General features: G+C 45.8%; 2 protein-coding genes across 3 annotated transcripts; one reads left to right on the top strand and one right to left on the bottom strand.

Annotated features, from left to right (window-relative positions):
- Positions 1–1,863: 1,863 nt before the first annotated feature.
- On the bottom strand, positions 1,864–9,395 carry MRPL32 (mitochondrial ribosomal protein L32). 2 transcript variants are annotated; one of them, XM_069958402.1, is made up of 3 exons: positions 8,039–8,109; positions 5,995–6,170; positions 1,864–3,240 (listed from the first exon to the last, which is right to left on the bottom strand). In XM_069958402.1, exons 1-3 carry the CDS (start codon positions 8,064–8,066, stop codon positions 2,989–2,991), a joined length of 456 nt encoding a protein of 151 aa, XP_069814503.1. In that variant the 5' UTR covers positions 8,067–8,109; the 3' UTR covers positions 1,864–2,988. The 2 variants fall into 2 exon arrangements, with proteins under 2 accessions (XP_069814503.1, XP_069814502.1); XM_069958401.1 differs by lacking the exon at positions 8,039–8,109 and adding an exon at positions 8,970–9,395 and having other exon boundaries at positions 1,883–3,240.
- On the top strand, positions 9,389–27,181 carry PSMA2 (proteasome 20S subunit alpha 2). Its single transcript, XM_069958399.1, has 8 exons — positions 9,389–9,515; positions 16,474–16,550; positions 20,568–20,700; positions 20,795–20,917; positions 21,174–21,255; positions 23,955–24,028; positions 26,756–26,813; positions 26,897–27,181. Exons 1-8 carry the CDS (start codon positions 9,475–9,477, stop codon positions 27,011–27,013), a joined length of 705 nt encoding a protein of 234 aa, XP_069814500.1. The 5' UTR covers positions 9,389–9,474; the 3' UTR covers positions 27,014–27,181.
- Positions 27,182–27,449: the final 268 nt, after the last annotated feature.

Here is a 27,449-nt window from a genome sequence, read left to right on the forward strand (position 1 = left end):
CTCATACTGGTATACATAAACACACAACTGACACAGACAGACACAGATGCAGTAGATACATACACTCACTGACACACTCCGATACACTACATACATGGCCAGCTCAAGGGGTGTGCGACCGCATATCATTTATAAGGGGAAAGCCAGCACCCAGAAAACCCCTGCAAGTGCTGTGCCACCCCCATTTATTTCTCCATGCTCAGTTTCTCCCACTGGTGTGACGTGCCGTCTCAGTCAATGATTGGCTGAGTGGGCTGTCAGGGCAGAGACTTGTTCGGCTGCAGTTAGGCTGCAGTTAGCAGGGTGCACAGAAATACAACAGGGTGATACTGGGGGAAGTGTTGAGAGGTAAGAATAACCTCTTTATTTTTAATATGGCGAAAATCAGCCATCAGCCACACATTACCTATTACAGGAAGCCATGTGCGGCCCATGATTTTTAAATATGTTTAAAAGACAACCTTCAGCCGATGATTGAACAATTGCTCGCTCCTTGGCTTTTCATTGTCTTTACTACACAGAGCAATATCGGTCCGATTTGACTCACTCAAACTCACAGTGGAATCTGCTGGGGGAGGAAGAAAACATTGGTGTACAGCAGTGCTACTCAATCTGCGCCATTGAGGCATCCCCTATTTGTTGGTGAGGCACAGCTGGGGGGGGCAGTTCTCACAAAAGTGACTATAAGCTACACAGTCTTTCCCCTGGCTACAATCATCTCTGGTTTAGGAACATTATTCACTCATTTTGTACTTAGTTAATGTTATAAAGAGATTAGGAGACAAAACGAGGGTAGACTGAGCAATAGTTTTTATATTTGCATGGACTTTCAGCATAGATGATACCAGACACCCTCCTGGTGAGTCTGCTGAGGCCCAGGCATCATTTTGTCTGTTGGGTGAGGCTCCAGTAAAAAAAAAAAAAAAAGAGAAGCGCTGGTGTGCAGAGATATCAAAGTCTCTTGGAAGAAGATCACATAGGCATATATAACAATAAATAGCACTTTGAGTCAACCAATAACATTTGCACATAAAAGTGGTCTTTTCTGGGCGCTGTCCCTCCAAACAAAAATGTTTACAGAATGTAGGCTAGATTGTTTAATTCAGCAAGCACATACAGTACAAAAATGATGATGAAAGAGCCATAAAAGCTAGTCTTTTACTGGTCCTCAGCATCATTGTCACCTCATACATTGTCTCCAGAGGGATCTCTTATTTCATGTCCCGGTATTATCTGATTTATAATCCCCAGCAAGGTTACGGATCTCATCCCTGGCCCCCTGCATGGCTCCCTATATCAACCCCTGGCATGTCTCCTTTCCCCATAGCAGCAAGACGTGCACCCTTACTGTCTGACAACCTCCCTCTTGACTGCCATACTATCCAATGACACTTGCTTGTACTGGGAATGCTCCTCCTACTGCTTTATCAGCTGCAATGATGTGGCCCTTGATGTCCTTTACCAGTCTTCTCCTTTCAAAATGATCAGTGTATGAAATACTTATTTTCCCCACTTTAAGTGCAACTTACCAACTATAATTGTGTTTTTAACTTACTTATACTACACTCACCGGCCACTTTATTAGGTACACCATGCTAGTAACGGGTGGTCTTCTGCTGCTGTAGCCCATCTGCCTCAAAGTTCGACATACTGTGCGTTCAGAGATGCTCTTCTGCCTACCTTGGTTGTAACGGTTGGCTATTTGAGTCACTGTTGCCTTTCTATCAGCTGGAACCAGTCTGCCCATTCTCCTCTGACCTCTGGCATCAACAAGGCATTTCCACCCACAGAACTGCCGCTCACTGGATGTTTTTTCTTTTTCGGACCATTCTCTGTAAACCCTAGAGATGGTTGTGCGTGAAAATCCCAGTAGATCAGCAGTTTTTGAAATACTCAGACCAGCCCTTCTGGCACCAACAACCATGCCACGTTCAAAGGCACTCAAATCACCTTTCTTCCCCATACTGATGCTCGGTTTGAACTGCAGGAGATTGTCTTGACCATGTCTACATGCCTAAATGCACTGAGTTGCCGCCATGTGATTGGCTGATTAAAAATTAAGTGGTAACGTGCAGTTGGACAGGTGTACCTAATAAAGCCGGTGGCCGGTGAGTGTATATTAAGCACTATAAGCTATTAAGGTTTTAGGCTGTTGCCACATTTCTGTTTGGAAACTGCAGAGAAAATGATAAAAAAAAAAAAAAAAAAAAAAAAAAAAGTGTTTTTTTTCTAAGATTGAGCTTGATGAGCAGCAACTGGCAAAACATGATTTAGGCCACATTCACACACCCGTAGTGCAGTCCGTGGCCGCGGACGTATCCATAGTGCTCCGTGCTTCACGTTTCACATTTTTTTTTGCAGCACGGATCGCAGCCCCGTATACACGTACGGACGTGTGAACGGGGCCATAGGATAACATTGGTTTCATGTTCTGTCCACGATTGCGTGCCTGCAATTGCGGATAGAACAACGGATGTGTGAATCAGCCCTTAGACAGCGCTGCAGTTCCTGACACAAACATTGGTGGCAGCAATAAGGGGAAACACAGGTCTCACTGCTGCTGCCAACACTTATGTCAGTTATTGCAGGAAACCAGCAGCCATGGTAGAGCAGAACAGGTAAGTATACTGCACTGTTGTGTCCCTCGCAGGATTGTAGATTTTCAGTTTATGCTGGCCAACCCCTTTAACATTAAACCAGTGCTCTTTAGGAATTGTCTAATGTACTGAGCAGCAGAATGCCAGAATGAAGCCCAACCCTTCACTAATAAAGTAAGGGACCAATTTTTTTGTCTTTTGGTTATTACAGTTAATATTTTATTTTAAACTTTCTGATAAAAATCTGAACTTGTGCAAGTGTACCTTTGAATTCTATAAAGTCAGCCAAAAGAAATATGTCCCAGTATGAGGCATGGGTAACCAAATCTTACTGCATACTGCTAAGTTCACCTTGAAAGCGATATTGCATGGAAAAAAATTTACAAATTTATTAATAGGAAAACCAGGATGGGCGTTTCCGTTTCCGCTCAATAATCCTCTTCCCCTCATCTTCAGCATGTGGCTTTTCACCTTCATAGAGAATTACGGTTTCCACAGTAGGAGCTCTAAAAGGCCCTCCTTCCACTGCTTGTATTTCTTTCCTAATAAGATGAGTTTCATGTCGAACTTTCTCATAGCAGAATCCACACAGAACATGTTTCAATTTTAAATGCCCGCATTCTGGACACGTGTCAATGTTATTCTGAGAAAAAAAAAAAAAAAAAAAGGAAAACGTGAATTTAAAAGGAACAAAAAATAAAAGTGCCTTATTTTTCTTTAACCCGTTATGGGCGATGACTTATGGACCCATGACATACATGTACATCAATAATGCCAGCGCCTCAATGAAGCGAGTTCAGCAGTGAGCAGAGCTTTGCATCTCCCACTCTCACTTCCTGTTATTATTGGTGATCATTTACTGACAATGTTCAGTGGAGCTATAACAGTGACACCTAGTGGCCAATGTCACACATAGAAAACAGCATTTTGATGAAGTGAATTACAAATATGTCATATACTGATGACAAACAAACAACCTTTCAGACCCCTATAATCATACCTTTTCTAAAGCTAGATGCCAGGAACATGAAAACACCAGCCAGCCCTTTACACTCATGGATGCCTTTACAAAAGAGACCGAAAATCTCAAATCCCAATACCAGTATACTCTAAGGGCCCTATTCCACCGGACGATTATCGTTCAGATTATCGTTAAATCGTTCGAATCTAAACGATAATCGTTCGGTTGAAATGCAGTAACGATGAACGACCGAACGAGAAATCGTTGATCGCTTTATAAGACCTGGACCTATTTTTATCGTTGCTCGTTTGCAAAACGTTCGCAAATCGTTCGCATTGAATAAGACATCGTTCGGTCGTTCGCAATAGATACGAACGCAATAGCGAAGAAATACGGAAGAAACGATCGCAATTACGATCATAAGTAACGATTATCGTTCCATGGAAATGAGTGAACGTTTTCAGGTCTTTCGCAATAGTGGTCGTTTGAGATCGTTAATCGTTAACGATTATGCTAACGATAATCGTCCGGTGGAATAGGGCCCTAAGCAAATCTGTCACACTCTGACTGTCTACCGAGCACCACGAGATACCAGTAAAAAGCATTCATAGCATACCTTTGCTGCCTATGTCCATAATTTTAGTTTTTCAGAACAATGCCTTTATTCAGGCTGTGAATAGTGTCAGATAAGTGAGACCAAGGGTTTCCTGGGCCCTAGCACTGTTATCCAGGCTTAGAAAACATGGCTGATTTCTTCCATTAAGGGAATGGAATTGAATTGTAATACCATACACAACTTAAAGGAGAAGTCCAGCGAAAATTTTTATTAAAGTATTGTATTGCCCCTCAAAAGTTATACAAATCACCAATATACACTTATAAGGGGAAATGCTTATAAAGTGCTTTTTTCCCTGAACTTACTACTACATCAAGGCTTCACTTCCTGGATAACATGGTGATGTCACAACCCGACTCCCAGAGCTGTGTGGGCTGTGGCTGCTGGAGAGGATGATGGCAGGGGGATGCTCAGTGTCCCTCCAGTGCCCTGTGTCCCTCTGCCATCATCCTCTCCAGCAGCCCCAGCCGGCACAGCTCTGGGAGTCGGGTCGTGACATCACCATTTAATCCAGGAAGTAAAGCCTTGATGCAGTAGTAAGTGCAGGGAAAAAAAGCACTTTATGTGCATTTCCTGTAATAAGTGTTTATTGGTGATTTTTATAACTTTTAAAGGGCAATACAATACTATAACAAAACTTTTTGCCGGACTTCTCCTTTAAGGACAGGGTGATGCTGTTTTTGCAAGAAAGTAGCTTTGATTTTTTTCCTAATCCTAGATAATTCTTTTAAAGCGACTCTGTACCCACAATTTGAACCCTCCAAACCATTTGTACCTTCAGATAGCTTTTAAACTAAGATCTGTCCTGGGTTCCGTTCGGCAGGTGATGGCGTTATTGTCATAAAAAACAACTTTAAGGGTAGAAACACACACACCGTATACGCAGCGTATTTTCTGCTGCGATACGCAGCAGATAAGATCTAAATAACTGAACAGAGCATCAAATCTTCACCATCAAATCTGCTGCAGATCTGCTGCGTATACGGTGTGTGTGTTGGTACCCTTAAACTTGCAGCGCCATGCCAAACGGGAGTATCTGTGCCCTAACTTTGCACCACCCCTCCGCCCCTCCTCATCATTAGGAATGCCATGGAACATTTTCTCCATGCTGAACATTGCACAGCTGCTAAACGATCCAGCCCATGTGCCGGGCTCACACAGCTGATGAATAGAAGGCAATCTGCCTGGAGCATTCCTAAAGATGAGGAGGGCAGGGAGGAGGGACACAGAGGTTGTGCCAACCTAATGCATACACAATCTAGGCCACTCCCATTGGGCACTGGGCTGCGAGCTTAAAAGTTGTTTTTTAGGACAATGACTGCATCACCTGCCAAACAGGCCGCAGGACAGATCTTGGATTAAAAGCAGCTATCTGACAGTATAAGCGGTTTTGGGGGGGGGGGGGTGTCAGATTGTGGGTACAGAGTCGCTTTAAGCTTCATTGCATTGTATGCACAGTTCCTGATGCTGATTATGCAGAGGGCTGGGCATACAGCATAGAGAAGCTTAGCAGAGCAACAACCCAGGAAACAATAGGCCCCACCTCCTTGGCACTAAGAAGGAACTGAATAAAAGTGTTGTTTTATAAAAGTAAGAAACAGGGAACAAATATATGTTCTGAATGTTTTTATTTCTATGGACATGATTCAAGCATCCCCAGCTTACCATTAATATATTCCTTGGGCAAAACCTTTTAGCTTGAAAACCCACTCAATATATAAGTGATACGGTGTAACATAAAAGCTGTTGGGGAAAATGGGGGCCCAGGGGCTTCAGCTGTGGCAGGTAATGTAAGACAGTAACTGTACACATCAGAATACCTTCTCTTTGATGAGTTTATTAGGATTTCTTCTTCGGCAGCGATTTACTTCTATTGTTCTTCTGGACTTAGGAGCAGCCATCCAAAAGATGCTATCCAGAAAACTGGGAACATTATCAGAGGCATCTTCATCAGACAACTCAGACGGACAAGACAGTGGAGCCTGAAAAGCTAGAGCTGTAACAAAGAAGAAATGCATTGGCATATAGAATTTTATTCAGTAGAATTGTAAAATAAAAAAAAAAGTGTTTATAGAATGGCAACAATTTACACACCACTGCACATGACAGTAGAGGATGAAAACAGATTTAGAATATTCAGGAAAAATGTAAAGGACACAAAGATGTATAAAGGGAAAAAATCCCTACCAAAAAGGAGTATTCAGTCCAAGAGGTGAGGTGCAGTTACCACAGAATGGAAAACAGGGTCACATTAGTGAATTGGTGGGTCCTGAGCATCTGCTTATTATCGGCCATTAGAGATGAGAGAACCTCGTGCACATTTGGGTTTGTCCAAAATCTCGGCATTTGATTACCTTAAGGAGTCCTGGAAAACATGGATACAACCATAGACCAAGTGCTTGTTTTCCAGGACTCCCTAGGGCTGCCTCCAACTTCTGCAGCCACCAGTAATCAAATGCTGCAAGCTTGAGAGGGAGGGTTTCAGAGCATGGAGTCAACCAGAAAGAAAACCTATAGATGTGAATGGGAGGTGGTGATGAGTGAAGAGGTAAGGCTAGATTCACAGATGCAAAATGGATGGTTAGAACGGATGCTGCAGGTTCACAAAGATACGGTTGACCATGTTTTTCTGTTCATTAAAATTATAAACATACTGAAACGGATACCACAGCAGAAAGAGCCTTGACAGTAAATAAGCAGAAAGGCTGATTCAAGGTTTAGAGAAAATCTATAAACGTGAGATATTTCCCTGCTTGCTGCCTGTGCTATTACATGCACAAACAGCGTGAGGGGCTGCCCACTGAAATAAGCAGCGGTCTGCTGCCGCCACTCATACTGCATAGGGCATCGAGCAGCAGACCATCGCTGTATTGATCGCTACATTTCAACAAAGACCACAATCAGCCAACATTGTGCATGTCGGCTGACTGTGGCCTTTTAAAATGTGCTATTACACCAAATGATTATTGGCTGTAGCTGCCTGGCCCAGGGTGCTGGCATTTTGAATATATAGGTCTTCAATCCTGAGGCCCAGTAAGCAGGCGCAGGGGTGCAGCAGGATGGGGTCATGCTGCCTCTGCCCTCCTTCCAGCCACCATGCTTGATTGGCATCAATAAGTTCCCAGCACTCATGATTCCAAACAAGCATGATGATTGGGAAGTGGCCAGAGGCAGAGCAACTGCATGCCACTGTTGCTCCAGCCCTGTGCCTACTTACTGGACACTTGAAGAGGGTATTCGAGACCCAGAATGCCGGAAATTTTTTTTATTATAGTATTGTATTGCCCCCCAAAAGTATACAAATCACCAATATACACTTATTATGGGAAATGCACATAAAGTGCCTTTTTCCCTGCACTTACTACTGCATCAAGGCTTCGCTTCCTGGATAACATGGTGATGTCACTTCCTGGATAACATGGTGATGTCACTTCCTGGATAACATGGTGATGTCACCACCCGACTCCCAGAGCTGTGCGGGCTGTGGCTGCTGGAGAAGCTGATGGCAGAGGGAAACTGAGGGACACAGGGCACTGAGCACCCCTCTGCCATCATACTCTCCAGCAGCCACAGCCCAATACAGCTCTGGGAGTCGGGTGGTGTCATCACCATGTTATCCAGGAAGTGACATCACCATGTTATCCAGGAAGTGAAGTCTTGATGCAGTATTAAGTGCAGGAAAAAAAGCACTTTATGTGCATTTTCCTTAAAGGGGTAGTGCGGAGCTCAGAAATTATTCACAGAATAACACACATTACAAAGTTATACAACTTTGTAATGTATGTTATGTCTGTGAATCGCCCCCTTCCCCGTGTCCCACCACCCCCGCCCGTGTACCCGGAAATGTGGTGCATTATACATTACCTGATCCGTGTCGAGGGCCGTCCGCCATCTTGTGCCAAACGTCATCTTCGGACGGACGGCCGAGTCGCTGCTGCCCGTCCCCCCTCCGCCGCGTCACAACTGTGCTCAGCCGCGATTGGCTGAGCACAGTTATGCTCAGCCAATCGCGGCTGAGCATCGGATGACGCTGCAGAGGGCGGCCGGCATTCGGGACAGTCGGAGTTGTTCGCTGTCCGCCCGAAGAAGACGTCACTCGCTGAAGATCGTAGACGGGTGTCGGCATGTGACAGGTGAATATAGCGCACCACACTTCCGGGTACACGGGTGGGGGTGGTGGGACACGGGGAAGGGGGCCATTCACAGACATAACATGCATTACAAAGTTGTATAACTTTGTAATGTGTGTTAGTCTATGAATAATTTTTTACCGCCGCACTATTTGAGGGGTAATAATATATTTTAATAAAAATTTTCGCTGGACTTCTCTTAGACCCCATGCACACAGAGCAAGAGCGTCGGAATCCCGCCAGCCTCCGTGTCATAATGACAGTCTATGGAGGCACCGCGGCTCCTCTCTCCGCGCTGAAGAAGGATATGTTCATTCTACAGCACGGAGAGATGCAGCGCTCAAGCCTCCCATAGACTGTCATTATGACACAGATTCCGCTGCTCTTGCTCTGTGTGCACAGGGTCTGAGGTGTAACATGGCAGACGTGCAGTCTATGGACAGCACGGTACAGGCACTTCAGCAGAGCTTGCATGTTATTTCCCCGTGTTCCCTTGGTGGGCGCCCTCCTGCAGGCATCCCTATGGGAGCAGGCTGTCCATCAGTGACCTGCCATCCAGCCTCCTGCAGCCATACACACAGGACTGGAGGACAATGAGGATGCTGCAGGGAGGGCTGCCATCCTCTATGCCCATCCCCCATGCACCCGCTAACATGGCCTCTCACCTGGATGGAGAGGCTGCACTCCTAGCGCTCGCAGTACACTTTCTTCTGCTCGCAAACAACATCTTAGAAGTAAACTAAAAAACCTTCCTGCCCGTCCGCTAGACATCGCCATCTTTCCAGTGACCTCCTGGCTGTCACCCAGAGGATGTTATGCGCATGTGCACTATACATAAACGCCACGTGAGTTTGCCAACCGACATATGGCCGCTGTAACATGCGCACTTCGCACCACGCTACATTTAAACTCTGTGTCTACGTATTGAAGTGCAGTCTACTGGGAATTACATTTGAATCGTAATACAGTAACGTAACGCATGCGGGTTGAATAGCTAAAGCGCATTCTGCGGGCGTAGCCTCGTTCTCGTGTCAGTCTATTGTCTTGATTAGAACTACTGTTCCCATCAGGCAGCGCGCGCTCGGGGAAGGCGGGCAGTGTGTGACAGATGGCGTGGTGACGTTTGACGCGCTCGCCGTGCTGCTCTCATAGAGGAGGAGCGGAGTGAAGATGGCGGAACGCGGTTACAGTTTCTCTCTGACCACTTTCAGGTGAGCGGGATGCTGTTGTAAGGCCGGACTGCCCCGTCACCTACCCGCCTTCTCAGCGCCGGCCCTCTGCAGCGTCCCCCCCGGCACCGGTGCCTCTACGCCCCGCTTTCCCTTTGTGTGCCCGCTCGGCCGGTACTTTGCCGAGTCACCCTGCTGTCTGCCCGGCCTCTGAGTGGCAGCGTGTGAAGCGATGAGCGGCTCCTGCGGAGAGATGGCCCCGGGGCTCATAGTGACCACCGGCATCTGGGGGGATGGGGGCGATCGGTGCCGGGAGATGGTGCTGATGGGAGGGGGAGCGGTGTACACGCGGCTATGTCGGTGCTGGCTGATGGGAGGGGGAGCAGTGTACACATTGCTATATTGGTGCCGGGAGATGGTGCTGATGGGAGGGGGAGCGGTGCTATATCGGTGCTGGGAGATGTGGCTGATGGGAGGGGGAGCGGTGTACACACGGCTATATCGGTGCCGTGAGATGGTGCTGATGGGAGGGGGAGCGGTGTACACACGGCTATATCGGTGCCGTGAGATGGTGCCGATGGGAGGGGGAGCGGTGGACACACGGCTATATCAGTGCCGTGAGATGGTGCCGATAGGAGGGGGAGCGGTGGACACACGGCTATATCGGTGCCGGGAGATGGTGCCGATGGGAGGGGGAGCGGTGGACACGGCTATATCGGTGCCGGGAGATGGTGCCGATGGGAGGGGGAGCGGTGGACACGGCTATATCGGTGCCGGGAGATGGTGCCGATGGGAGGGGGAGCGGTGGACGTGCGGCTATATCGGTGCCGGGAGATGGTGCCGATGGGAGGGGGAGCGATGGACACGCGGCTATATCGGTGCCGAGAGATGGTGCCGATGGGAGGGGGAGCAGTGGACGTGCGGCTATATCGGTGCCGGGAGATGGTGCCGATGGGAGGGGGAGCGGTGGACGTGCGGCTATATCGGTGCCGGGAGATGGTGCCGATGGGAGGGGGAGCGATGGACACGCGGCTATATCGGTGCCGAGAGATGGTGCCGATGGGAGGGGGGGCGGTGGACACGCGGCTATGTCGGTGCCGGGAGATGGTGCCGATGGGAGGGGGAGCGGTGGACACGCGGCTATGTCGGTGCCGGGAGATGGTGCTGATGGGAGGGGGAGCGGTGGACACGCGGCTATGTCGGTGCCGGGAGATGGTGCTGATGGGAGGGGGAGCGGTGGACACGCGGCTATATCGGTGTCGGGAGATGTGGCTGATGGCAGGGGGAGCGGTGGACGCGCGGCTATATCGGTGCCGGGAGGTGGTGCCGATGGGAGGGGGAGCGGTGGACACACGGCTATGGCACAGGGGCTGAGCAGGACACAGGCTGTGGGGGCTGCTGGCACTGGAGGCCGTATAACTGCGACCGTACACCACTGCTCGGGTACAGTAGGCCCTGTGTCCTGCCTGGCAGCCTGCCTCCTTAGATTGCACATGGGCTCTGACCCCTTCATGTACTTTCTTCTTCTTGTAGTTTTGCTGATCTTGGGGCAACTCCTAGGGGCAAATAGCTCAGGTGGTCATAAAGTGCCCGGATGTCTCCTGCCATTGATTTCACTGGGGAATATAACATAAAACCATGGGGCGGAGAAGCGCTGTCACTATCGGTGCCGTTTTATGTGACGGCTCCTATTACACTCAATGGGAGCTTGAGAGAAACATGACAATCTGCACCAAAAACTACACTGCAGATTCCATGTGGATTTTATGTTTTTGGCTAGGACTTCGTTACAGGGAGCCCCTCTCGTCTGTATATCTGTGCATTGTACTGATAGGTCATCAGGGAGGTACACTATATAGTGGTGGTCGGAGGTCTGTGTCCTGGGGGGCTCCTGACATGTACTGCAGGGAACAGGATATGGCCGCCTTAACCACTGGAGCACTTGCAGCCGTCCTATGCATTAAAAGAGCATGCAGCCCTCAGAAGGTGGCGTGTGGGGTCTTACGTCAGCAGGTAGGAGGGGGTATTTCCTGACACTTTGTACAAGAAAATAAAAGCATTCTTCTACCTTCTGGAGGCACAGACTGGCTTTACAAAAGGTACTGTGCGGACAAATTCCCTTTAAATGGTCACCATTAGAAAATCTTTTGATATCCCAGAAACGTGCCCCATTATTGGGAAGAACATGCCGGGAGAAGCAGGGGATGACACGTTTTACTACCCGACTCGCAGTGATCTCCATCCAGTGGCTCCTTTATAAGTCTGTGGAGCTGCTGGTAGAAATGATTGACAGTAGAAGGGGCTGCCTTGTGACATGTCAGAAGTCCTTCAAGACATGTACACCTATATACAGTGGTACCTTGGTTTAAGAGTAACTTGGTTTAAGAGCTCACAGTTTTTCAAAATTGTGACTTGGTTTAAGAGCATTGCTTTGGTTTAAGAGTTCCCTGTGCTGGGATGCAGGGGCATGATCTGTATAGCGGGGTCAACAGTACCGTACTCTGACCCAGGAAGTCTCCCTCACCTTCCAAATCATAGCAGATCCACTTCAGGCTGGGGCTTACATCAGGGGACATGCAGGCAATGATCGAAAAATCGTTTGTATGTCGTTGATTTAGATCTGAACCTAAAATCATCGTTAATCGGTCGCTTTAATTCCACATTCGTTCGCTTAAGTTCCGCGTTTTTCCATTAATCGTTCAGTGTAATAGCACCTTATCCATTGTTTTGCTGGGATCAGAAGGAATAAACGATCATAGTAACGATCGTAACAAACGACTATCGTTCTGTGTAATATGGTGACCGATTTCAGGTTAACGATAAACAATCTTGTTTGCAATTGTTTATTGTTAGTCGTTTATCATTAAAAATCGCTTTGTGTAATATTACCCTAAGTGATTTGGATTACAAGTGCAGTCCAGGAATGAATTATGCTCGTAATCCAAGTCACCACTGTACTTACTAGAAGCCAGTGCTTACTGGAATGACCCTCCCAGGCATGACACAGCTTTTTAGCTTTCACTTTCACTCTGTGCAGGGAGGAGATGACTGAGCAGTAAAGCAAAACTGCTGTTTGTAGAGTTAATGAATCCTTCAGTAATTCAGACTTTTGACACAGCTTTTTACTTGTATTCTTGTACATTTTAATTCTAATACATTTAACATTTGCTGTTTTTCTGAACAATCTAGAGAGTTATTGTTTGCCATTACTTGTACACGCTGCTGAAGTGCTACTACAGGGTACAGTTTACTGCTATTTGGTCTTATTAACACATTCTGTAAATGTATTGCAACTTTCAGGTCTGCAGTTATGGTCTCATTTAGGGAACATTTTCTATTGGGCTATTCATACTGTTCGTAGTTTTATGGATCCATAATCCGCAAAAAAAAAAAGGACTTGTCCTAGTACAGGCATAATTGTGGGACGGGTTTACCCGTGGAATGGGAGTGTCCGCAACTTTGTGGGTCTGCAATAACGGGAAACATCCATAATGTCTGCAAAAGCTACTTTTACACCATTCTGTTTGTTTTACGGATCTGCAAAAAAAGAAAAAGCAGATTACAGCTGCACTACAGATTGCAGATATAATATATGGTTCTTAAAACTACTGAATATGTCAACAAGGCCTTACTGTTCCATGTTTTGGCCTCTTTCTACCGGTCTTGACTGTTTAAAGTTAATTTGTCTTTGAGGTAAATGCTTCTAACAGGCCTGGCAAGTGACGTCTGATGAAACATGCCCCTGTGTGACGACACTGCATTGTACTGTCTCATAAATCCTTAAAGGGGAACTATCAGCAGATTAGACAAATCTACCCTGCTGATAGCCCCCTATAGCGCCGGGAATGCTTAGGAGGGAAGGTATGTGTGTTACCTGTCTACGTGATGGGCGGGGACAGGGGTGGAATCTCTGTGGAGTTATCCACCCCATTTACTCTGTGTGCATATACCCTTAAAGGAGAAGTCCGGCCAAAAGTATTTTTTTAATGTTATTACTTATGCTGGGCACATACACAGTACTACTCCTCCCATCCTCTGCTCATACTACCTGTGGTATCCCCAGCACATCGATGTCCCCGCTCGCGCCGCTCCTCACACAAGGGGTCGCTTCATCATGCCCCCTCCTCCTCCCGGATTCAAACATATAACTATCCCGCCGCCACTCCTCACACTATCCCGCCGCTGACTCCCCGCCGCCGCTCTCTGCTCCTACATACTGTCTCCTGGTCCACACTGCATGCCGGCCGCGTCAGCCCTCCCTACCCCACAGGGAGGCCAGGGACACCAGGAAGTACCAGGAGCGCCGTGCTCCCTGCGGGGTGGGGGAGGGCTGACACTGCCTGCATGCAGTGCGGGCTGGGAGCCGAGAGCGGCAGGGAGTCAGCGGTGGGTTAGTGTGAGGAGCGGATAGTTACACATTTGAAGGGGGCATGATAAAGCGACCCCTTGTGTGAGGAGCGGCGCGGGCGGTGGCGTCGATGTGCTGGGGGTAGCACAGGTACTACTACTCCAATCCTCTGCTTATACTATGAGCAGATGATGGGAGTAGTACTGTGTATATGTGCCCAGCACCAAGCAGGGAGGGAGGTAGATGTATAGGCACCTCTCTCCCTCCCTGCTCAGTGCCCTCCAAATGTATTCATTGAATACATTTATGGGATACTTTGGGGAGCAAGGACACTTGCTCCCCAAAGTATTCCATAAATGTATTCAATCAAAACGGACTGTACATAACATTTACATACACATCCATTGATTCAATAGTGTCCAGCAGGGGCACACTATATATAGAAGTCAATGGTACTCATTGATTTCTATGTATAGTGCGCCCCCTGCTGGACACTCCATAGGAATTACACCCTTCGTCGTGACGTCAAGGTTTCTGAGAGAATTCTAACACTCCATGATCTAATAAATTAAGGGAAATAGCAGTATGTGTGCGTTTCCCATAATTAAAGGACAACTCCCGCGGGACCCCCCCCCCCCCCCCAAAAAAAAAACAAAAAACAGACACACACAGACACCATCGGGGGGGTCGGGGGTCCGAAAGTGGGGGAAGGGGGCCAGACCGGGTATTTAACCACATTACAAAGTTATATAACTTTGTAATGTGTGTTAAATAAGCTAAAAAAAAAATGTCGTGGGAGTTGTCCTTTAACCCTTTGAGGACCAAGCCCAAAATGACCCAGTGGACCGCGCAAATTTTGATCTTAGTGTTTCCGTTTTTCCCTCCTCCCCTTCTAAGAGCTCTAGCACTTTCAGTTTTTTATCTACAAGGCCATGTAAGGGCTTATTTGTTACAGGAATAGTTGTACTTTGTAATGGCGTCATTCATTTTACCATAACATGTATGATGGAATTCCAAATATATTATTTATGAAGATATAAATAGGTGAAATCGCAAAAAAGAATGCAATATGGTAACGTTTGGGGGGTTCCTGTGTCTACGTAATGCACTATATGGTAACAGCGACATGATACTATTATTCTATAGGTCAGCCGAACACAACCATATGCAGGTTACACAGATTCTCTAATGTTATATATTTTTTTTAAATGAAATCCTTTTTTTTGGCAATTAATTATAAATAAAATGGGACTATTGTGACGCTTATAACGGTTTTATTTTTTTACCTACGGGGCTGTATGGGGTGTCATTTTTTCCGCCATGATCTCTAGTTTTTATTAATACCATATTTGTGAAGATCGGACGTTTTGATCACTTTTTATTTTTTTTTATATATATAATGTAACACAAAATCGGTAATCTGTGCACTTTTTTCCCTCTTTTCGTGTACGCCGTTTACCGTTCGCAATGACGCTTGTTATATTTTAATAGATCGGACAATTACGCACGCTACGGTATATTATATGTTTATTTGTTTATTTATTTTTATATGTTTTATTTATATAATGGGAAAGGGGGGTGATTTCAACTTTTATTGGGGGAGGGGTTTTGGGGTAGTGTGTTAGTGTTTTTAACTTTTTTAACTTTGGGGGACTTTTACATAGATTAGTTTGATTTCTACACTGATGAATGCTATGCCATAGGCATAGCCTTGATCAGTGTTATCGGCGATCTGCTCATTGAGTCTGCCTGTGCAGGCTCAGTGTAGCAGATCGCCGATCGGACCGCACGGAGGCAGGTAAGAGACCTCCGGCAGCCCGTTTTACCGATCGGGACCCCCGCAGTGTGACCCCCGATCGGTAAGTGACAGGGGACTCCCCCTGTCACTTACACTTAAACGCCGCATACGCGCCGCCATCGCGGCGTTTAAGGAGTTAATGACACGCGGCAGCGCGATCGCTGCAGCGTGTCATTAACGGTGAGGTCCCGGCTGCTGATTGCAGCCGGCCCCCACCTGCTGTGAAGCGCGCTCCGCTCCGGAGCACGCTTCATAGCGGGAGAAACATTCAGGGCGTACAGTTACGCCCTAGGTCGTCTGGGGACAGACTTCCATGGCGTAACTATACGCCCTGGGTTGTCTAGGGGTTAAAGTACATTAGAAATAAGTAACTTTTCATAAGTAATAACATATTGAAAAATACTTTTGGCCAGACTTCTCCTTTAAGGGAAATGTGTCAGCTGCAGTTCACATCTCTAACTGCTGTCACTAATAGCTGTTAGGTCGAGAGACACATGGGCTTTTTGTATATCTGTCTGTACTTCCACAACATAGAAAAATCTCTGTATTCTCCTATGCAAAGTTTTAAGAAGTGTTGAAGCCCCTGAAGTGCAGCAAGCTGAAACGCCTCCTCACTTTCCCTCCCATCTTCTGAATTAACCTTTTAAGTTCTTTTAACTTAAAAGCTTACTCTAGAAAAAAAGGGGAAAAAAATATTTCAAATCAACTGGTTTGTAATTTACTTCTATGAAAAAATCTCAAGTCCAGTACTTCCAGTACTTATCAGCTGCTGTGTGTCTTGTAGAACATCCATGTTGCAATAATTTTTCACCAATTTACAGACTTCCCCTACTAAAAACCATGTCTTTCTTTAGTCCTTCAGGTAAACTTGTACAGATTGAATATGCGTTGGCTGCGGTAGCTGCAGGGGCACCATCTGTTGGAATCAAAGGTACGTCATCTAGTCTGCAGTATAGGATCCAATAAAAAAAAAAAAGTAGAGGGAACTGCATTCCCTGATAAAATGTGCTATTTTGAGATGACTAAAAAGATCTTATGTGAAGCCCTATTGTCCAGGTGTGTTGTATACTTACTGCTTACTCAGAATGAAGAATTTTATCATATACCTGCATTCTCTGATACATTTCTCCACTGGGTTCTGAAAAGACCAAATTATTCTTACAGCAGTTGTATTAGATTGTGTGGATAGCAAGGGAAGTCATAAAAACCTTCTCGGGGGGGGGGAAAATTTGCTGCCCATGTAGATATATATTATCTAAGTATATACTTCAGCCAAGCCACTGCTTTTAAAGCAAAGTGGTGGTCAGTAACCTAGACAGTAAGCTGTCAACAAGGGGAGGGAAAGAGAAGGAGGCAAGTTTGCCAAAAAGTGTAAATGCTAAAATATTTAACTTGATGAGCCCTTTAAGTTTTAACAGATACTTTAGCAAAAAAAAAAAAATCTTTAAAACCAGCTAGTGCCAGAGATTGGTTGTTTACTTCTTTTGAAAAAATCTCCAGCACTTATCAGCTGCTACATGTTGTGCAGGAAGTGGTGTACTCTTTCCAGTCTGGAGAGCAGAAAAGGTTTTTATGGGGATTTTTTTACTGCTCTGGACAGTTAGAGTTGGCAGCGGAGAGCACTGTGTCAGACTGAAAAGAATACACCACTTCCTGCAGGACATACAGCAGTTGACAAGTATTGAAAGAATACAGATTTTTTAATAGAAGTACATTACAAATCTCTTTCATTTTCTGACAGAGATTGGAGTACCCCCTTTAAGTGTTAGTTGAGATAGGTTTTACCCTTAAAGGGGTATTCCCATTATCCAAGGATATTGGAAACTTATTTCCGGTGAAGAATTGCTGTATAAGCATGAATATCACTAACTGATAAGCATTGTTAAAGGGAACCTGTCAGCGAACATTGTGACACTAAATAACTGACATGTGTATGCAGCTAGGATTTAGTGTTTTAAAACTGGCCCTATTAATGGGATTATCCAAGCTTACAAAACATGGCTGCTTTTTTCCAGGAGCAGCATCACTCTTCCATTGAAGGGAATAGAGCTGAATTGTAATATCTACCTAAGAGCAGATGGTTTGCTATTTTTTTTTTTTTTTTTTTTTTCCTTCTAATACTGGATAACCACTTTAAGGGTATAAACCCACACACCGCATATGCAGCGTATTTACTACTGCAATACGCAGCAGATTAGATCTAAATAACTGAACACAGCATCAAATCTTCACCATCACATCTGCTGCGTATTTGCTGCGTATACGGTGTGTGGGTTTATACCCTAAGGTTACAAACACACTTGCCGGATCTGCAGCGAGTCTCCTTGCTGCGTTTTTGCAGCGAGACTCTCTGCAGATCCCGGCCCTATACTTTCAATAGCAGAGAAACTCGCAGCAGGGATGTACATCCCTGCTGCGATTTTGTCTGCAGCCCGCCCCCGGCCGCCGAACATTATACATTACCGGGTCCCCGTTCCTGCTTGCTTCGGGGCTCCCGGTGTCTTCACGGCCTGCCCGGCCAATCAGTGCGCTGCGGCGGGGCAGCGCACTGATTGGCCAGGCGGAACGTGTCGGGAGCCGCTGAAGCAAGCAGGAGCCGGGATCAGGTAATGTATATCGCCCCCCGCCGCACGATCGCCCCCAGCCCTGCAGCCCCCGACCTCACGATCGCCCCCAGCATCGCAGCCCCCGGCCGCACGATCGCCCCCCAGCGGGCGATCGTGCAGGCGATCATGCGGCCCGGGGCTGCAGGCGATCATGCGGCCGGGGGCTTGGGGGTCTGGGGGCGATCGTGCGGCCGGGGGCTGGGGGTCTGGGGGCGATCGTGCGGCCGGGGGCTGCGGGGCCGGGGGCGATTGTGCGGCCGGGGGCGATTGTGCGGCCGGGGGCTGCGGGGCTGGGGGCGATCATGCGGCTGGGGGTGATCGGGGCTGCAGGCGGGCGGGCAGGATATACATTACCTGATCCCAGCTCCTGCTTGCTTCAGCGGCTCCCGACACGTTCCGCCTGGCCAATCAGTGCGCTGCCCCGCCGCAGCGCACTGATTGGCCGGGCGGGCCGTGAAGACACCGGGAGCCCCGAAGCAAGCAGGAACGGGGACCCGGTAATGTATAATGTCCGGCGGCCGGGGGGTTAATGGGGCGGGCTGCAGATCCGGCAAGTGTGTTTGTAACCTAAAGGGGTATTCCCCCCAAGGGCTAAAAAATTAAATGCTCTTAAACCTAACTGGTCTTACTTACAAAGTCCCCCTGAGTATTTTGAGCTGTCCTCTGTCTTTCTAGCTGCTGCTATTCCTGGGTTTAAAGTTTTTCTAAAAGGCCTGTTTACATCCAAGATGGTGCCGGCCAGGAAACTACATTTCCCATCATGCTGTTCTTCTCCCTTAGCTTTCTTTCCTGCCAACTGCTCCTCATTACTACATTGGATGAGGGAAGGGGGGCTAGGTGTCATTGCCATAGAGCAGTCAGAGAGGGAGACTGATGTGCAGCAGCTCCTGGTCAGGTCTGTCTGACAGCTGACGCCCTTCCCAGCCCTGCTGCAGGATCACTGTTTGGGCCGCTCAGTCCATGACGGCAAACACCCCCTCCCCCGACCCATGCTTCTCACTCTCATTCTCCCTTGGTCTCCTTCAGTCAGGTCCCTGACAGCCACAGCTTTATGCAAATGACAGAGAGTCCGGGTTCAGTCAGAGATTGAGAGAGATAAAAGCCAGGGGGAGGGGGGAGAGCTGCCCGGGACCATGCTACACACAGTGAGGGAGAAAGTTATCTCCAAGGGGGGAGGAGGTGTGAGAGCTGCTAAGGACGGAGCTACAGAGTGAGGAGATAAGGAAACAGTGGTAAGCACAGTGGAGGAAGTGACAGCTGCCAAGAACCGAGATCAGTACGGCTGTGTTTTCCAACAGAGACCAGACCAGGCGACACAGTGAGGAGACTGAGGGAGCTGCAGACAGACTTCGGCAGCTGGGGCTGTCAGTTGTCCTCACTTCAGCCTATTGAAGGGAGGGAGGGAGGACACGTCACCCGACTCAGAGGGTGGGGGCCAGAAGGAAGGAGCGTGTTGGGGTGGACTGGACTGAGCTCATTCTCTGCATACAAGGGGGGTGAGTAGGCAGAGAAAGCAGCAAAAGGACACAGAAGTCAAAATAACTTGTATTGGCCCATATGTGAATCTGTGGGTGGGCTTTTACATAGTGTAAAAAAGATTTGGGGGGGGGGGGGGGATACCCCTTTTAGCCCTTCTCACTTTCTTATACTACTTAACATTCTAACTTCCTCCCATGGCTTATGGTGCATGTGACAAAGAAGCAGAGGAGAGTACACATGTAATGTACCAGGGTGTACTCACTTTGGCTATGTCAGTGTAACGTGCATGCTTCAAAAGCTGTGAGATGGGATTCCTGGACTCTGTTACCAGTGAGTAAGAAGTTTAAATATAGGTCAGTGGGACCAGACGGGCTTATAGAGGCCCAGTTTAGACCCTAAACACTAGCTGCATTTAGGGATTTAATGTTGGAAAAAAAAGGGTGACAGGTTCTCTTTAAATGGGTATTCAAAAGAGTGTAGATGGATATTTTTTTTTGAGTGGCAGCAATAAGCGGTGACATGGGCCTCTCTGCTGCCACAAACCCTTGTAGGAGGAACTGCAGGCTTGCCCAAGCACTCTGTAGAAAGTTCGCTGATTACTATCACCCCAAGAGCCACTAACTTGCCCAGCCCTAGAGTTCCTGACACAAACGTTGGTGGCAGCAGAGGCCCATGTTGCCCCTTTCCTCTAGCACTCAATGTAAACTAGTGTAAGAATAACAGAATACATTTATTTTAATGAAGTTATTACAAAAACTTTATTAAAGAAATGTACAAAAAAAATACCCTCTGGAGTACCCTTTTATGTGAACATATGTCTATTTGCAGCAGCCTTGGTAACATTTCTATTTTCTTTCTTTTAGCTGCAAATGGTGTAGTTTTGGCAACTGAGAAAAAACAGAAATCTATCTTGTATGATGAGCAGAGTGTACATAAAGTGGAACCGATCACTAAACACATAGGCATGGTGTATAGTGGCATGGGCCCAGATTACAGGTATTATACTCATTCTTTCTTTCTCTAGTAAATAAGTACGCACAATATGATCCTATGTAGTCATTTCTTTTTTTTTTTTTCTTTCCCCACTCAGAGTCCTTGTTCGGAGGGCCCGGAAACTTGCCCAGCAATATTACCTTGTGTATCAGGAACCTATTCCAACAGCACAGTTAGTACAGAGAGTGGCGTCAGTCATGCAGGAGTATACACAGTCTGGGTAAGTCCCATTATTTTTCCGTTGTTTTTTTTACAATTACGTAAGTTTTTTTTTTTTTTTTTTTAATTCTGAATTGGAATACCAAGTACTTACTTCACTTTATACATGCCCTGTCCATTATAGGATCAAATGCTGACTGCCAGCTTCTTAGGTTTGCAGTGATGTCTGTCTGTAGACACAATATGGTGTTTTGTATCGTCCCAGCTGCAGCACACACAAAATAGATAAATTAATGTTTCATTTCTTTAATCCTTAGTGGGGTACGTCCGTTTGGAGTCTCATTATTAATCGCAGGTTGGGATGAAGATCGACCATATTTGTTCCAGTCTGATCCTTCTGTAAGTAACAACAATAAATATTCTTTTCCCTATGTTTTATATCCACATCTTTAAACTGTTAACCGTTCAATGTTGTAGAATGTATCAAATCACAGGTGAGCCCTGGTTAAATGGAATCTGTCAGCTCCATATCATGCTCATCATTCAAGCGTCAAGGAGGTAGTGCCAAACTGCAGCAAGCATGTCTCCTTCCTCACTCCTCCCTGCATTGCATGATTGATGTATAGGGCCTGGTTTCCTGACATTGTGGGTACTACCACTACATATACAAGATCACTAGCAGGACGTTATTGGTATACATAACTGAACTACCAAGTGATGCAACAGTTTAACCCCTTAAAGGCCATGGCATCTAGGGTGTTAGATCAACACAATGCAAACCAAAGAACAGTCATTTTTTTTTTAAAGGAAAGGTAAGTTATAGGTCACACAAGTGACACAAAAAAGTATGTTTTAGTACTTTTAGTTTTTACAGACTCTACAGGACCTGCATGCTCTGCTAATCAGTGGCTACATTAGTGTCCCACTGTCCCACCTCAGCTACTGATTGGCTGAGCAGGAAGGTCCTGACCATACAGAACCTGAAAAAAACCAAGACCGGCTGAGGATTGGAAGAGTTTGTGCCAGTTGCATGCCACAGCAGGAGGGGACAGTATAGGATATTCATTATTTGTATACCACCTCCTGGGTCAATTTTTCTTTTTCCTGGACACTCCTTTTATTCAAGTGAATAGGAGCTGAGCTGCGGTTAGAGCTCACCGCTGCAGCTCAAATAACTGAGGCAAAATCTATTCACTGTGTAGAGCAGCTCCGAACAGCACCATGCCCAATCAGTTACTGATGAGCTATCCCGTAGTACTTTTTGCTCAGAAAACCCCTTTAAGCTTAAAGGGGAACTCCGGATAAGAAAAAACGTGTTTTCTATTAAAAGTACATTAAAAGTTAAATATGTGTCTATATAATGTATTACCGTATCTGTGTGGTTCTGCCACACTGGTAGCTGATAGAAATGCAGGAAGTGAAGAATAATGGCCTCTGTACAAATCCACATTGTCTCCTGCTCACTGCTCTCCCACTTTAGGAGACAAATCTTCCATGCCTCTGTCTCACATTGTGTGTGTTTGCTGAGATCAGGCTGATGATGCAGACAGTGGGCAGGGTGTGATGTCACAGGAGGCTTGGCTGGACCCCCTAATCCCCTGAGTGATCCACAATCTCTGACCAGCCATAAGCATTGCTGCACTAATTTCTCTAATTGTGCAGAAGTGTGCTGTGAAATTAGGTCTGTGTTCACACATGTTGGAGTGTCATTGCAGCGTACTGCAGCGTATTCACAAAAATGATGCAGTAACACAAGTAAATGATGCTAAACGGCAGAGAGGATCAGAGCCTTATTGTGGGGCTCAAATTCAAAGATAACAGATGCTTAATCATATGTGCGTGGAAACTTTATTCCAATATCAATGTTACAGGTAGAGAATACAGTGTGCTGTTACAGGTAGAGAATACAGTGTGCTGTGTGGTGTTACAGGTAGAGAATACAGCGTGCTGTGTGGTGTTACAGGTAGAGAATACAGCGTGCTGTGTGGTGTTACAGGTAGAGAATACAGCGTGCTGTGTGGTGTTACAGGTAGAGAATACAGCGTGCTGTGTGGTGTTACAGGTAGAGAATACAGCGTGCTGTGTGGTGTTACAGGTAGAGAATACAGCCTGCTGTGTGGTGTTACAGGTAGAGAATACAGCGTGCTGTGTGGTGTATCAGGTAGAGAATACAGCGTGCTGTGTGGTGTTACAGGTAGAGAATACAGCGTGCTGTGTGGTGTTACAGGTAGAGAATACAGCGTGCTGTGTGGTGTTACAGGTAGAGAATACAGCGTGCTGTGTGGTGTTACAGGTAGAGAATACAGCGTGCTGTGTGGTGTTACAGGTAGAGAATACAGCGTGCTGTGTGGTGTTACAGGTAGAGAATACAGCGTGCTGTGTGGTGTTACAGGTAGAGAATACAGCGTGCTGTGTGGTGTTACAGGTAGAGAATACAGCGTGCTGTGTGGTGTTACAGGTAGAGAATACAGCGTGCTGTGTGGTGTTACAGGTAGAGAATACAGCGTGCTGTGTGGTGTTACAGGTAGAGAATACAGCGTGCTGTGTGGTGTTACAGGTAGAGAATACAGCGTGCTTTGCGGGTGGGCCCACAATGAAATCATAAATTACTGCGAATAATTCAGTAACACAATGAAACTACAATGTGTGAACACAGCCTAGATGTTCTGTAACAGCTTTGGGTGGGGAATGGGCAGGGTGGAGGACTGTGATGAACAGCTGAGGGAAAGCATTGCATTCTGGAACCTGTAGTACTGTGTACAGCTGATAAACCAGGAAGTGCAGAAACACTAAACAGAACAAACCCCCCCCCCCCCCCCCCCCCCCCAAACAAATGGATTTTTGGTAGTTTCAAAAATGGAATGGATAGGTAATGCCTAATACTTCTGCAGATGTTTCTTTTTTTAACCTCTACCTGGAGTTCCCCTTTAATGTTTGACCTGAAGTAAAAAAAGAGTTTATGGAGATGTGCAACACTGGGAAACGTTTAAAAGAGGCCCAAATGTACATGCTTTTTTGTGATTACTGCATTTTGTAGTAAATAGTTTTCTTTAGCCTTTTCTCCATTTAATAAACAATTTTTTCCTTCACCTTTTTAGGGGGCATATTTTGCATGGAAGGCTACGGCAATGGGAAAGAACTATGTAAATGGAAAGACTTTCCTTGAAAAAAGGTACAAATGATTCTTCATAAAGTGTTCAAAGAATGTAAAAATGGGTAGTTAGAAGGCAGGAAGGGAATGAGTTCTTTTGGTGAATGAACTTGGTAGATTGTGAATGTACTGCTTTGGGCTGTGCTCGCACTTCCCTTAGAGGCCTCAGTCAGAGTCCGTTGGAACTCAGAGGGAAAGAATCAAAGTGACAGAAACTCAAAAAATCTTTGATTTATAAATTAGTGGGGCCTCTGTGCGCAGTTTGTGTTTTCACTGTACAGTGGACACATGTTCCATTGCTGGACTCTCTACCATACGTGTTGATACATATGAATATCATATACTTTCTTCATACACTTCCATAAGACTGTATATGTAAAAGAAATGAAAAATGGATTTGTGTATCATACTTTAATATAAGGTACATAGGCAGTTGCAAGTATCAAAGTAATCATAGCAAGTCTTTTACAATAAGGAAAATTGTAAATCAGTATGGTAAATAAAATCAGTGAGATGAGGAGCAATGTTTACTTCATTGGAATAATGACACTGTCAGTATATTGCTTTTTTTTCTTTTTTTTTTGTTAGATACAGCAGTCTTAAAGGGGTACTATGCAGAGCAGGAGAGGTTTTCTATTGGGATTTGCTACTTCTCTGGACAGGTCCTATCACTGACAGAGGTGGCAGCAGATAGCACTGGGTCTGATTGGAAAAAATACACCACTTCCTGCAGGAAATACAGCAGTTGACAATTACTGGAAGACTTGAGATTTTCTAACATAATTTTGCAAGTCTGTAACTTTGTGACAGTTTATTAAAAAAAAAAAAAATTCTGAGGAGTACCCTTTTAAATGTGAGCGGCATATAGGAATAACATTTAAATAATGTAAGAACAGAAAGGCCCCTTTTACACAGCCCTCCTCAGCCAAGGTGCAGGGGAAATGCCTGCATCCTTTTGTGTGGCGGCATATTTTAGCGATATCGGCCGCACATCCTCCTGTGTAAAAAGGAAATGTGCGGCAGATAGTAATATATTTAAATGGCCGCACAAGATGCAATAATTGTTTGTGAGGCCCTGCCGCATGTTTAAAGCGACTCTGCACCCACAATCTGTTCCCCCCCAAACCACTTGTACCTTCGGATAGCTGTTTTTAATCCCAAGATCTGTCTGGGGTCCGTTCGGCAGGTGATGCAGTTATGGTCCTAAAAACAACTTTTGAACTTGCAGCCCGTGCTAAACGGGAGTATCTGTGCCCTAACTTTGCACCATTCATCTGTCCCCCCTCCCCACGCACCTCGTCATTAGGAATGCCACTGGAACATTTACTGCTGTCTGAACATTGCACAGGTGATTAACGATCCAGCCCATGTTCAGTATTCACACAGCTGACAAATAGTAGGCAATCTGCTTGGAGCATTCCTAATGTGCCAGCCTAATGCATACACAATGTAGGCCACGCCCGTTGGGCACGGAAGCTGCCAGTTTAAGGGTACAAACCCACTTGACGTATTTGCTGCGTGAATCAGTCTTAAAAATAAACAGGCAAAACGCAGGTTGGCTTTATACGATTGTTCTGTGTTAAAATACGCAATTGCGTATTTTTGAAGCGTGAAGCTTGTTAGCAAAGCATTAGTTGTTAACAACCTGTGCGAAAAAAGCATGTAGCTTCACGCTTCAAAAATACGCGAATGCGTATTTTAACAACTGATGCTTTGCTAACAACAAGCTTCACGCTTCAAAAATACGCAATTGCGTATTTTAACGCAGAACAATCGTATAAAGCCAACCTGCGTTTTGCCTGCTTATTTTTAAGACTGATTCACGCAGCAAATACGTCAAGTGGGTTTGTACCCTAAAAGTAGTTCTTTAGGACAATGACTGCATCACCTGTCAAATTGTGGGTACAGAGTCGCTTTAATAGCGCCAATCTGTTTAATGAAAAAAGACCCTAAATCAAGAAAAACTATTTTGTGCTTAAAGTAGGAGCCTGAACCCCTTAGCAACTCATAACATATATGTATATCATGGCTTCGCCTGAGGGCCACAGAGAGTGTTCATAATGCCATGCTCTTTCTTGGCTGTTATCCGTGGCACTCAAATGGTTACTTGGCCAGTGTCTGCTAATTAACAATTTAAATGCTGCTGTCAAAACTGACAAACATTTAAATGTTGTTAAAAAGCCTTCAGTGATGGTTTAGCTGCGGGAATCTGCCCTCTGCGATGAACTACATGCTGGCTAATCTGGACAACTGGTCCTAAATTTTCCAGTGTAAACACTTTAGTACACACAAAGTACATTGCATTTTGGGCATCCGAGACATGGTATCCTCTCAGTCAGATGCTGACAAACTCATTCAAGTGACTATTTTTGGGTTGATTTCCATACATGAGTTTCTGTTCAACGGAAAAGTGTGGTTTTGTATCCCATAGGGATTTACGCTGATCTGATTTAGTTTGGTCTGTGTACAGGGCTACTTGGTTTATTGTCAGGTCTGATTGTCTTTATATAGCCATTTGTAGTATTCTTCAATGTTATCATGAGTGTATTTTATTATCATCTAACTGAATGGGGCCCATGCTTGTCTGAGCACAGATACCAGCACCCCATTGTAAGAGAATGCCTGTGGGATAACAGATTGTTGCCTCAGTAACTGAGGTCCTATTGGCTAGAGATTGTGCCTGCAGGGACACTGCTGCTGTTCTGTTATTCTAGTGTAATATTTCTGTGTTTTTTTTCTTTCCCCCAGATATAATGAAGATCTTGAACTGGAAGATGCCATTCACACAGCAATCTTAACACTGAAGGTACGGTGTTCTACATGAGACAAGAAATATTATTGTGTCCTGAGCACAGTAACCTATAATAATACTGCCCTTTATTTCTCCAGGAAAGCTTTGAAGGGCAGATGACAGAAGACAACATTGAAGTGGGTATCTGCAATGAAGCTGGATTTAAGCGACTTACCCCTGCTGAAGTCAAGGATTACTTGTCAGCTATAGCATAAATGGCTTCCAGTTGGGGAGGTCGATTGATGTAGTTTTTTTTTCTGCCACTTAAGGATACAAAATGGTTTTCTTTGCAGATTTTTTTGCATACTTTCTTATTTCTACCTGTCCAACAGATCTTTTTAAAAATGACATGGATCTAATCACAATAAACAATATGAAACAGACTGTCAGCTACTGTCTTCCGTCCTTTCACAGTGTGTACAATTTCTGTATATAGTCACAAGCCAGGGGAAGGGTGGGTTCACATTGAGGAATCCTTGCAGAGAAGTTCCCACTCATGGCCGCGCGCATCTGTCTGTCCCCATAGACTCAATTATATGCACAGGCGGATTTCGCCATATGCTGAAAGAATTAACATTGACGTCTGCCAATAGAATTGGGTCTATGGGACAGACAGAGATGCGATGGGGGAAAGAACGACGGAATCCAGGA

This window comes from Dendropsophus ebraccatus, chromosome 2 (assembly GCF_027789765.1).
Source record: "Dendropsophus ebraccatus isolate aDenEbr1 chromosome 2, aDenEbr1.pat, whole genome shotgun sequence".
Taxonomy (NCBI): Eukaryota; Metazoa; Chordata; class Amphibia; order Anura; family Hylidae; genus Dendropsophus; species Dendropsophus ebraccatus.

Bases quoted from the DNA above. Each gene is read 5' to 3' on its own strand.
- MRPL32 (XM_069958401.1), bottom strand. From the start codon at position 9,081: ATGGCGATGTCTAGCGGACGGGCAGGAAGGTTTTTTAGTTTACTTCTA. The intron at 6,171-8,969 runs GTGAGAGGCCAT...TCTTTGTTACAG, and splicing joins AGTGCAGCCTCTCCATCCAG to CTCTAGCTTTTCAGGCTCCA. The intron at 3,241-5,994 runs GTATTCTGATGT...TTTTTTTCTCAG, and splicing joins ATAAACTCATCAAAGAGAAG to AATAACATTGACACGTGTCC.
- PSMA2 (XM_069958399.1), top strand. From the start codon at position 9,475: ATGGCGGAACGCGGTTACAGTTTCTCTCTGACCACTTTCAG. The intron at 20,918-21,173 runs GTAAGTCCCATT...TTTAATCCTTAG, and splicing joins CAGGAGTATACACAGTCTGG to TGGGGTACGTCCGTTTGGAG. The intron at 26,814-26,896 runs GTACGGTGTTCT...TTATTTCTCCAG, and splicing joins CAGCAATCTTAACACTGAAG to GAAAGCTTTGAAGGGCAGAT.